We start from the raw sequence: 12,445 nt of genomic DNA on the forward strand, positions 1-12,445 counted from the left end.
GGCCCCTGGTGGCCCCCAGCATAGCCAATACACCAGCCCCCAAATCCCTCCAGCTCATTTCCCCCAATGAGCCAACCCAGCCCAAATCTGCAGTATTCAGCTACTCCGCATGACCACTGAAAAGACCTGAAAGAAGCCACAATGTCTTAACTAGGTAGATGAAGGGAGGGAGGGAAGCTGAGAGATGGAGGGGGCCCCTAGTCTGTTGCTCACAGTTAGTTTAGACTAGAAGCAGGAAGTTTTTAACTAGTGGTTTTAATTAGTGCTCATATATTTCCCGGGCTGCTCGATGTTTCTTCCCTTTTTAATTGCTGACAGGTGTTCATATTTTTGTCTCAAATTCTTGCTCACTTCCATTTTGTCTTTAGCTTTCTTCTGAATTGGTTTTCTCAAAAATATTTGGCGTCTCTTGAGCGTAGTACATAAACAACATAGTATATGTAACAAATGATAAAAGAGATTAATATATATTTATATATATATATATATAGAGAGAGAGAGAGAGAGAGAGAGAGAGAGAGAAAATTAAAAAAATGAGAAATTGTTGCATAATGCTGGTTTCAGAAATCATTGCTCACCCTCAAATAAAAATGAACCCATTTCAGATTAAAATTACCTACACCATCAGCCATTCACTACCCACTTAGCCACTCAAAAATCAATACAACAACTACACATATGTCACATTTGGTAATACAGTGTGTATGAATGCATTAAAAGTGCACACATATGTGCTGGGGGTTAGAACATGCTCTCCACATGCTTTGCACACAGCCAAGCTCATAGCCGCAGCAGGGTACGGGAGATTGTGAGCGGAGAGGAAGTCATGTAGCACTGACCTGACATGGGCCCACCGCTTTGAAAGTGGCGTGAGACAAACATGAAAGGAAAGGGTATTTCTCTTTCTCTTTTTCTCCTTTTTGCTGTCTGTAACAGCTCTGATTATTGGACAGTTTGAATATGTTGTCACACTTGGTTATACAGAATCCTTACCAAAACTGCCCATGGTCACATAGCTTCTGTAAATATGCCGTAGTTACTTCAGTTTTGGTTGCTGCAATGTATTTTTGGTATCTTGGTATTCTTGACAACTATTCTCAAAAAGTTCAAATCTATAATTAAGTCATTTGCAGGTTATTTCTTCTCAAAAGGAGTGTGGTTATGTGCCACTATTGGTCGGTTTCTTTGCAGCCTGACATGGCAACACTGACTCAACCAATGTCATGAGTTGTGGGCGGGACCACCTGTTTGGCCAACCAATGGCAGACAAACCAGTTTCCTTAATACTGAATTTATTATTTTTGTAATTCTGTTTGCTGTAATTACAGTCACCTTTAACCAATTTTTGTGCAGAGACTGTGGATACTAATAGTAACTATGGGAAATCTGAACATTTAGTCAAAATAAACTATTTAAAACGGCAGCGTTTTGATGCCTAAATTGGTATTTTTGTATCTACTATCTAATCCAGTGGTGTTCTTACATGTTTTACTGTGGAATGAAAGGAGGAGCATCAAGACATAATGGAGGTTTTTATAGTTAAAACTGAGTACTTAAAAATAAATTTTTATACCGTAAAATAATCACCAGCTATCAAATGCTATTGTGTAGCGTTAAATATCTCTTTTTTTCCTTGTGTGTTTGCGTCTGTGATGAGCAGTCAGTGAGTGTCTAATCCAACACACAACACAAAGTCGTACCACTACAAGCCTGATTATCTCTCTCTCCTCCTCCTCTTCTTCTCATCCCGGCGGCTGCCCCTAAATCCCTCTGTTGTTTATTTTCTTCCCCTTTTTCACGTAGATGAGCAGAGGAACCTCCAGACTGATTTGTTGCTAAAAGATGGACTTACTTGTTTCCTTTTGTGTGAAAATCTTCTACTCTCCCTTTCTATCCTCTCTCTGTGTGCTTGTTTGACTGACAAGGCTTATTGGACTATAACAGGCGTAACTCTTCCCCCCCTCCTCCTATTGTCCGCAGACAATTCTCCCACAGATTCGGAGCCGTGCGCATTCTTTGGCCGCCACACTACTGAATCCTGAAAGGAACCAGCTCGAGTCCCGTCCCTCCCCGTCCGCTCCTAATTCTCCCCCCTTCACCACAACACGGTGAAATGAGCACTTCAGCAGGCCGGAAACATTTAATCTGGCCCTCTTTTGAAGAGAATTAATTGAAACTTATCCACTTGCCGCCTTTTTCGCTTTAGCGGCTCCCTCGCCCCAAAATCCCTGCCTCGTTCCCATCCGGATCATGGCTGATGGGGCCGCCTTGGCACTTGTGTCGTGAAGTGTGGGTTTTTGCAAGCGGCCTACAGGGACCGGAAAAGCTTGTCACCTGAGAGTGGTATTAGCATTTGCGCAAGTGTGGTTTAATGTCGAGTTCCCCTCTGAGACTGTGTAAACATTGAAACTTCAGCACAGCAAAAGCACAGCAATTTGTTGTCATTTGTACTATATAAACGCTTAATTTTGCTGCGGAGTGGCTATTTCTTGCGCAAAAATGCGGGGCCGTTGGAGAGTGGCGTCTGATAAAAGGTGAGGAAATGGAAGGGCCGCCAAACAAGCCCTTCCCTCTCCCTCCCTTTTCTCCGTTCAAGGGGAATATTATGCTAAGCCGTTGGCGTTTTTATGTTGCCATAGCAGCATTACTCCTGCAGGGTTGTGACCTCAGATGATTACAGTACAAAGCTTATTGGGTCTTGAAAACCCCTTTGAAGATGAAAAGTCTTTGATGGTTTATATTTATGCAAATCTCTCAGATATGATTTATCCTACTGAGATTGAATAGGGAGATGATTAAAATTCCCCCATTAGAAAAAAATCCCTAAATGAAGGTATATTCTTTGAGCTAATAAAACAAGTGTGTGTGGGATATTTTAGCCTTTATTTGGAAAACTAGCCTTGACGTACCTGAGGTTATTTTAATCTGCTGTCCCCGATGTGTGAAAGAGAGACGGAATGGGGGGACAGGGAATTACACTTTTCTGCTTTGAGTTTTTTTTTCTCTCTTCCCTTCCCTTCCCTCCCCCCTTCCTTTTATTTTTTTGTACAGGCTTTAAAAGAAAATATCTGACAGAGGGAGCTTTTGTGTGTTTCCAGATGATAGATTTTGGAATTTGGGCAACCCCACTGGCAGTCCACGGCTAGCTGTGAACTGGTCTGTTGGAAAAAATCAGAATGCTTTGGTCTTCAAAGCACTGAACTTCATTTTAAAGCCTTCTTAGGTAAGCTCAAATATTAGCGGGAAAATGAATAGCGTAGAGAAGTGTCGTATCACACGTCGCAAGCCTCACGAGTCTGTCCGCCGGGGGAAGCCATGGCTCTGTATAAAACTGAAATGAAATGCGCTCCCAGACAGCTCAAATCTCATCCTTTCCCTTTTTATATTCAGCGCTCTTTTCTTTGTAAATTCAGACGGGAACCTGTAGTATATCTCGAGGGCCCCTGTGAAAGTCCAAAGACTGTGTGAAACCTGTCAAGTTTTTTGAAGCAATATTTATTTCTTCTTCTTCTTTCTCCAAAGCCCTGAATCTGAAGTTTTTAATATAATTACTCATTGTGTTTGAGTAACGTTGTCTCTTTATATGAGATTTAAAATGCCGTTTTTGACTGTGTGTGTCATTTCAGTTTATCGACAGGTTTCAGCGTTACTTAAAAGGCAGAGAGCTCAAGGAACCCATCCGCTTGGTCACCTTTGTGGAAACTGCTGTGGGTCTGTTGAATTTTAAGGTAAATAACCACTTTATAATTTGAATTAGAAATTATAAAAATTGCCCCCATCAGGGAGAAAATGGCCACAGTCATGTTTTTGTCCTCTTATAAAATATGCAGCTCCTTTTTTCTTTTGATTATTTTTCTTTCCCCCTCCCCCAAACCCTCTGTTGTGCTGGCTAGACGGAATCCCAGAGCCAAGACAGGGGAAATATTGCAGAGTCACAGCAAGAAGTAAAATTAATTTGGAACTCAACAAAAGCATTCAAGAAATTCCATCTGCTCCGTGCCTGACACGGACATATCACATTCCAGACTGTCTCTCACTAGTCCTGGTTCTGGGGTTAGTTACAGCCTTGGACGGTCTTCACAGATTTCTAGATTTCCTCATCCATGGGGACAGAGATGGGCCATTAATTGTGTGTGTGTGTGTGTGTCTTTTTTTATATCTGATATAGTTCCATTTCTAAACACAATATAAAGAACAGAAGCATGGACCGCGATTAAGGGAGTTTTGGGGAAAATTAGAGTCGTCTGACTGGGTGACTTGATTAAGTGCCAAAGTACACGCACGCACACACGCGCACACACAAACCCCACACAGCTCTTCATTTTCTCTTTCTCTTGAAGGCAGTGTGTGAAGCACTTCGAGATCTTGGGCCAAAGGCAGGTCTTCATCATGACGGAGTTGTCTTCGGGTCAGATGACTTCTGTGCGAGCATAGGTCTGCTATCTTTTTATTTCACTATTTACTACCTTTTTTCTTCCCTAATTCACTTATTTGCTGAATGACAGTACCACACACAATACAATTTATTTTAATTAACTGATAAAAAGATGTATTTTTGTTATAATCTATCATTAATATCCCTTCAGACTGCACATCTTCATCTAATATATGATGCTTTTTGTAAAATTCTGGTGTTGGATCTCTTTTAACCTGTAGGAGCCACACGCACTAAAGATGCTAAAGAACTCCTGTATGCGCGACAGAAAGTGGTGGTCACCACCAAAGCGTTTGGTCTCCAGGCGATCGACCTTGTTTACATCGACTATCAGGATGTGGAAGGACTGAGGCAACAGGCCAGAGAGGGTGCGCTTATGGGCTTCACTGGTACGCTGACTGCTAAATCACATCAATTTTGTTTTCTGTTCACTTACTGTATGACATACGGGCCTGATCTTCCAACAAAATGCTATTTTGGACTCACTTGATTAGGATTTCAATGAAAATACAGCCACTTGCATATAGAGCATATTCTGGCATAGATGGGGAAAAAAATGTTGCACAAGCAAAATATGTAAGAGAACATATTATTGGCTGAAGAGCTTGAGAGCAGGTTTTTGTGTATTTTTAAGTATTCTCTCCCCTACAGCTTTGAGTTCCTCTGCATCACATTTTACCTTTTTAGTGCTGACTTAGTTGTTATATTTAAGAAATTGATGCTTCTTTTTTAAGTTCATTTTCATTTTTATTATGCTGTCTATATTGCATAGATGATTTCATTTTATATCTGTGCTTTTCATAATTTACTTAACATATATGAAACTTCAAAGAAAGTTACCAGCATGTGTTTATCAGTGTATGCATGCATGCATGTCTCTTTATTTGTCTGTGTGTATGTGTATCCACTACTTGCAAGTGTGTTTGTGGGAGATAGACGTATGTTTGCAGCTCAGCGCTGTGTGGGTTTGTAGCCAGGCAACGTGTGTGTGTGTGTGTGTGTGTGTGTGTGTGTGTGTGTGCGTGTGTGTGTGTGTGTGGAGTCCTGGTGAGCGGGTAACTGGCCACGGGAGGCCAGACACAGCCCTCCTCTGAGCCTCCGCTAATGAATATGTAATTGCTGTTTGCAGAATACACACTGTTCTCCCTGCACATCTCTGTATACACTAGGTCTACCATTCCTCTAGAACATAGCCCTCCAATGCTAAAGATCACTCGCTTTTCTCCCGTCTTGTTTTCCTCATGCCAATTATCTTTTTACTTTTTTAACATCAAAATTCATCAAACACATTTAATCACTGGTTTTATTTTAAAACAGCATTTTATTATAATTTAAAAACGCTTTTCATACGGAAACTATTTTAGTAGCACTTATTTGACTAATTGAAAGGTAATAACAACTATTATAAAATAAATTACCATTGTAACCATAGTCTTTCCAAATTGCCATAATATTATAACTCCTGTAAAATCATCATAAATTATTATTGGATCTTTTTATAATTATTTTATGATTTGTGGCATCCCAGGATATCTCTGGGGTTGCCACTGCAAGGTTGTTTGTTTTTCTTTCCCCAGCAGCCAGCCTGCGAGTTGATCATGCCACGTTGCAGCCCATCAGCCGGGCGCTCTGTTCAGCAGCCTGTCATTAGGCAGGTGGGGTCGGGTTTGATGACTCTCTTCTGCCTCTCGTGCGAGTATGAATTGGAGCGGCTCCTTGTGTAGCATGCGCTGAGCTCACCGGTGTTCAGTTTGCCACTGCTAGTCTGAGGTCCCTGTGTCGGGAGGCCTACAGAAACACCGTTTACAGTTTACACGCTCAGTGTGAAGTGTGTGTGTGTGTTTGTGAGCAAGTGAGTGTGTGTTTGTCTGTAGGCAATTGAAATTGCATGCAGATAAATGTAGTTTAGCTAATAATTATTTTTATTTTTATCTTTTGCACTAGACTTCTATCTACTGAGCAAATCTATCACTATTAATGCAAATACAGCTATTGGGGTTTCCGAATGCTTTTTATAAATATAAAGTTTAGTTGAAATTACACTTTTTGTATTTTGAAAATTTATTTCTGATTTTAATGTTTTAGAATTTAAATCGGAAAATTTAATTCAGTGAGCTCTTAGATAAAAGCGTGGCAGAATAATTTCAAATGGTTTAATTATTTAGGAATTTCATTTACTTTAAAGTATTTATATAAAATATTATATTTCTGTCAATTTAACAACTGGGCAAAATACTAAAACAGGTATATCTTTATCAACAGACAAGCAATTAAAAAAAATCATAAAGGCCAGAAAGTTACAGATCTACCATAAATTTTATCCCCTCTTCTTTTATGCGTCACTGCACACATTGTGTTCTAAGCATTATTTCCCTCACCTGTGATTTGACCTTGGGCCATGTTTATTTCTTTGAAGACCTTTAGTTATAACTACATAGATATGGTGTTGTGTAATGAATAAGAATATTTTTTATTGTTCTCCTAGAATGAAAATATATTAAAAGGGGTAGGTCATTTTTTCCAGTATATTCATTTAGACATCAGAACATTTTCTTCTTAATTTTAAGCCTTTTTGACAGATTCCGTCCGTCTATGTGAGATTTTGAGAATCATCTGACAGTGGCACTCTGCTAAATGGTAGTGCGCCAACCAGACGTACCCAAACCAGATGGCACCTCGTGATTGGCTGAATGGCTTTGGGGAGCGATAATGATGCACAGCAACTATCCAATAGTGTCGCTGCGTAAGGGCTCACCACGCCCACTTTGCTCACTCTGTCACTAGCTGTCTCAGAACAGACAGCTCCTGAACAGGTGGCAGTCTGGGGAAGGGGCATATTTTGTTGATGTGAGGGAACTACCCCCTGCCAGTCTTTTCTGGGATGGGCGTCACAAACATGGACCTTGAGCCTCAGCTTTAGGGTGTTGATCCAACAGGCCGTCTCCTCCAGAGCAGCAGAGGGGACAGTACACACACACACACACACACACACTGGTGATTTTTCCGTCTGCAGCGCTGTTGGCTCAAAAAGAAAACACAGTCACCAAGCTGGTTTGCTTTATTTACATCGAAGCGCATGCTTAGCTGTCATTGGTTAACCTGAAGCCTCATTCACTCCCAGCTGCATCATCAGATTGTGTCGTGTCTTGCAGCATTTGGCTTCGGCGATGTGTAAAAGATGCAGAAAGTAACACCTGTGCCGTTGCAAGACTGTGTTAACATATGACTGACATTACGCTGCAATATGTAACATTGTGTGCTAAATTATGTGGGAACTCAATGGATAACACATGGCAGAGGCTGTTTCAGAGGGGTTAACTGGGGTAAGAGCCACAGATGGAGCTAATGGTTTTCTCATGTATTAAATTCTACGGCTGTCAGCTAGCTACCTTTCCGTATTTGTTTTAAGAGACGCGCTGAAGCAAAACATAACAGATATTTTTCAAATTAAGCCTCATCACCCAGAAGTTTGATCTGGGAACATGTTCTTGATTATTATGGTGCAGGACAGATGTTGTTTTGAGAATAAGGTTTCTGCTGTCATGACCGTAATCCGTTTTAGCTTCTTAGCTGATGCTGCAAAGCAAGGAGGAAAAAGAAATGCATATTTGAAAAAGGCGTCCACATTGTTTTAGATAGACCTTACATAAGTAATAATAATAACTGAAAATTATTAAATCAATAATTTTAGTTAATCAGATTATCTTTAAGCATTTTTTTATGGTTAAAGTAGTTGGTAAGTTCATGGATTCCTGACTTCAGATCATGGATCATTTTATGGTCATCTGTTGTAGTCATCTCCAATTTTTCACCCCAGTGTTGGAATATTAACACAAATAGCTGAGCTTATAAAAGGTATCAGTTGTTGCTGTCCATGACATCTGCTCTTAGATAAAAGCGTGGCAGAATAATTTCAAATGGTTTAATTATTTAGGAATTTCATTTACTTTAAAGTATTTATATAAAATATTATATTTCTGTCAATTTAACAACTGGGCAAAATACTAAAACAGGTATATCTTTATCAACAGACAAGCAATTAAAAAAAATCATAAAGGCCAGAAAGTTACAGATCTACCATAAATTTTATCCCCTCTTCTTTTATGCGTCACTGCACACATTGTGTTCTAAGCATTATTTCCCTCACCTGTGATTTGACCTTGGGCCATGTTTATTTCTTTGAAGACCTTTAGTTATAACTACATAGATATGGTGTTGTGTAATGAATAAGAAAATGTAAGAAATAAAAGGTATCAGTTGTTGCTGTCCATGACATCTGTATCTGGGTGTAGTGTGTGTGTAAATGAAGGTGTGTGTTGAGGTGACTGTGTGTGTGAGGCTCTCACACGGGCCTGTAATAAAAGCAGCAAGTCAAGTCTCACAGAGGCTGCCTCAGATTGGAGTGTAACTAAGCGTGCAGTAAAGTTTTAGAGTTCAGCGGGACACGATGCGAAAATCGGGATGACACCCATAATTCATAGCATCCTCTGTCCCTGCTGTGTCCCTTAAATTCATTCTTGGTCAGGGAGCTGTACAGGAGAAAGAGAGGAAAAATACCCACCAGTGCCTTTGCTTCTCTGGAGCAAAGCCCTTTAAACGTGGAGGAATAATCCTAGATGATTTTTTATTTATTTTTGTCTCTATTTTTACTGAGCTTTGTATTGTATGTGAGTGGGCTACTCTGTTAATAGTACACTAAAAATAGAAATAAAAAGGTTAATACTTAAATGTATTTTTATCCTAAATGTGGGTTGACCTTTAAAGATCACATGAATGCTACCAACTCTTATTATTGGAAACTGTTGGTTGTAGAATGTTTAGGCCTGTACATGTTATGATTGGTGTTAAAAAAAATAATACTGAAGGGTGTCTAACGATTTAAAAACATTTTATGTCTTTATATGTTATTATCTTTGGAATATTTATTTATTTTGTGTTAAGTTGTTAGGGTTTAATTTTGTCACTTCTTTCTAGGAAAACAAGTGATTCACCCCAATCAGATCAAGGTTGTTCAAGAGGAATTTGCCCCCAGTCCAGAGAGAATCAAGTGGGCCACGGAGCTGATCGCGGCATTCGAGGAGCATCAGAAGTTGGGAAAGGTGCACGTTTAGTAGTTCCTGAGTTCCCACCCAGAGATCTGTATTATTTTTCCAGCCTGATATAGCATCCATGAGACATGCTGAACTGTAGCTTTTGTCGGAGAAAATCAAATGAGGTGTTGAATATTATAGTTCCTAATTTAGTGCATCATTGAGTCCTGTGTTTTCTGCTCAGTAGGGCTGTGCGTGTCTGAGATGTGCTAGTAATGTACAATCTGCCAGTAATTCTTACGCTAAGGATGGCCTGGGGGTACGTCAGCGACACTCTCCCCATTCGGCTCTTTCCTCACAAACTGAGATTCCGGGACACAGTTGCTCGATTTATTTTGCGTTTTCCTGTATATTTATATGCCCTCTTCAATCTCCTTGCCGATTTGTTACAGAAAATGTTTGTAAAGTACGCACCTGAGGTTTTCTGCCTCTCAACATGTCATTTTTAGACACTCTGCTGCTTAGGTGCATATTTAGTTTATTTTATGCATATGTCATTTAATTATTGAAACTCAATGAATAGGCTTTTTTAGCATGCAAATAAATGAGTTCCAGCTCTTAATTCCAGCATCTGTCAAAAATATTTCAATTTTCATTTTCATGATTCTTAAGCTGTTTTTTTTTTCCAAATTAGCAAATTCCCAACCAACTTGAATAAAACGCACACTAACAGGACGTTATTGATTCACTACATTATAAATAACAAAAGCATTTACACAAATACTTGCCTTTTAAAGGAATTTTATATATATGTGTATATGCATGTGTATATATATATATATATATATATATATGTGTGTGTGTGTGTATATATATATATATATATATATATATATATATATATATATATATATATATATATATATATATATATATATATATATATATATATATATATATATATGCATGTATGTATTTATGTATGTTTATGTGTATGTATATAGAATGTCATTATATGTATTCTATATGTGGGCTCTCTCTTTGGTGCTTTTCTTGGTTTTCTCTAGGGAATTTATGAATAGCCATCCTACCCTTCTTTGTAGTGTCATATATGCATTGCTGCTATGTAGTAGGGTATGTTCTTTCTTGACAATTTCTGCCTTTATTTTTATTCAACCACAGTTCTGTTCTCTTCTCTTCAGGGGGCTTTCACCTTTCATGGCAGTATGATTGACATGCCATCTCTGAAGCAAGCTCAGAACATTGTCACGATGGCTTCAACTGTTCAGGGAAAGTGAGCCAAACCTGAGTTCCTCAGACATCAAAATCCACACCATGCTGGCTGTGCCGTGCACTTCTCGTCAAGAGCTAAAAACGACTTGTGCATTTGTTTAACCAGCAACAGAGATGATGTTCTAGTTTATGTGTTGATTTCAGATTAATTGACTGATAATTTTTTCTACTGAAATTCCTGGTGCATTACCATTTTCTGCATTAGTTTGCATTTGTGTGTGTGTGTCATGCCCGCCCCCTGCCTCTCTGTGTCAGGGCAGATGATTGGCCGTGGTAAAGGTTGTGTGCGCCCAACGAAAGGGCAAACAAACAGAGCTGCCCTGCCGTCGAGCTTCCATTCAGCCTGAAGGCTCCTCCAGGCCCCGAAACATCAAAGCGCTATTTGCCAAGAAGCGGCCGCAAATTTACTAAAACCAACATTGAGAGAATGAGCATGTGAGCCCGCTCTAAATTGTAGGCCTTTGTTTCACGGGACTCAGCAAGCCAGTTTGTTCTTCAAGACAAGGCTTGAATGCATCTGCAGCCTGGCGTGTGCTCTATGCGGCGTGCCACGCGCTCACTCGCAAACATGTACACAAAGGGCTCCACGAGGGCTCGCTCTATGTAAATATCAGCATTTTTCCATGGCTTTGTTCCCCGGTCAGTGGTTCCCATCTCCATCCAGCTTCGAAGTCACCGTGAACATGGCTAAGTGCTCAAAAGATGTGCCGCCGATGTCCATTTCACCAGTGTTCCTCACACACACTTTGTCAAGAATGCCTCTTTTGAAATAAAACTCCAGGATGTCATTCCCAATGAATGACCATCCTTTCCACCCTTGAGGGCATTGTTGTTGTTTTTTGTGTTGTGTTTGTCATGAATACATTCTACAGTATGCTACGTTCCCGCTCCTTGCTGCTGGTCTCCCATGAGCTGATGACATATTTGGCAGAAATGTCTGTGGTGGATTTGTCTGGGATGGGGGTGGGGGGAATGGTTTATGGTTCAGTTGGTCACTATGGAAATAGAGGCCTCTGCATAAAATGGGAATGAATATGGTGTGATCAATAGTGTCTGTAGCGAGCGACTCTGCCCAAGCTCTGTGCCAGCCTCGGGATGCAGACAGAAAGATGGAGGCTGCTGCTGCGAGCGGCCCAAAGGGCCCGACAGTAAGCTGACGGCCTGGCACCCGGCCCACACCTCTCTGCACCCCGCCCCCCCCATGCTCTCTGCCTTTTGCACTCATTTATTTTTCATTTTCTTTGGAATCGTCTTTTTGGACTCATGTCAGACAAGCCCTTTTGCTGTAAGAGCTCTTTAAGCATGTCTTCAAGACTCTCAGTCAGAGCTTGAGACTGTAATGTCAACAGTCCAATTAAATGAGATTCATTTACAGCCATCCTGCATTAATTAGCTAAAATTTGCTTATATTTTGTTCAAACGCAATTTATAGGAACAGAAATATTGGGCTATTATAGAAAAGTCCAACTAAAAATTATAACCTTTTATCTTTATTTTGCATACTTTTTTTTATCTATCTATTTGTGTGTGTGTGTGTGTGTGTGTGTGTGTGTGTGTGTGTGTTTGTTTTTTTTTTTTGTTTGTTTTTGTTTTGTTTTTTGGACCCAAATTGATCTTCAATTATGAGGACAAAAACAGCTGGAACATTCTTCAAAGTATTTTCTTTTGTGTTTTGCAAAAGAAATAA

At 39.9% G+C, this 12,445-nt stretch overlaps 1 protein-coding gene across 1 annotated transcript in view; it reads left to right on the forward strand.

Annotated features, from left to right (window-relative positions):
* The window catches only part of LOC113073317 (citramalyl-CoA lyase, mitochondrial-like), a 61,030-nt gene extending 49,448 nt beyond the window's left edge, over nucleotides 1-11,582 (forward strand). Inside the window, exons 4-8 of the mRNA XM_026246216.1 lie at nucleotides 3,627-3,728; nucleotides 4,341-4,434; nucleotides 4,657-4,824; nucleotides 9,410-9,534; nucleotides 10,668-11,582. Of these exons, the coding sequence (XP_026102001.1) occupies nucleotides 3,627-3,728; nucleotides 4,341-4,434; nucleotides 4,657-4,824; nucleotides 9,410-9,534; nucleotides 10,668-10,763 (585 nt within the window). The 3' untranslated portion in view covers nucleotides 10,764-11,582. The remainder of the gene's footprint in view (nucleotides 1-3,626; nucleotides 3,729-4,340; nucleotides 4,435-4,656; nucleotides 4,825-9,409; nucleotides 9,535-10,667) is intronic.
* The last annotated feature ends 863 nt before the right edge of the window (nucleotides 11,583-12,445 follow it).

Source organism: Carassius auratus, unplaced genomic scaffold (assembly GCF_003368295.1).
Source record: "Carassius auratus strain Wakin unplaced genomic scaffold, ASM336829v1 scaf_tig00011901, whole genome shotgun sequence".
NCBI lineage: Eukaryota > Metazoa > Chordata > Actinopteri > Cypriniformes > Cyprinidae > Carassius > Carassius auratus.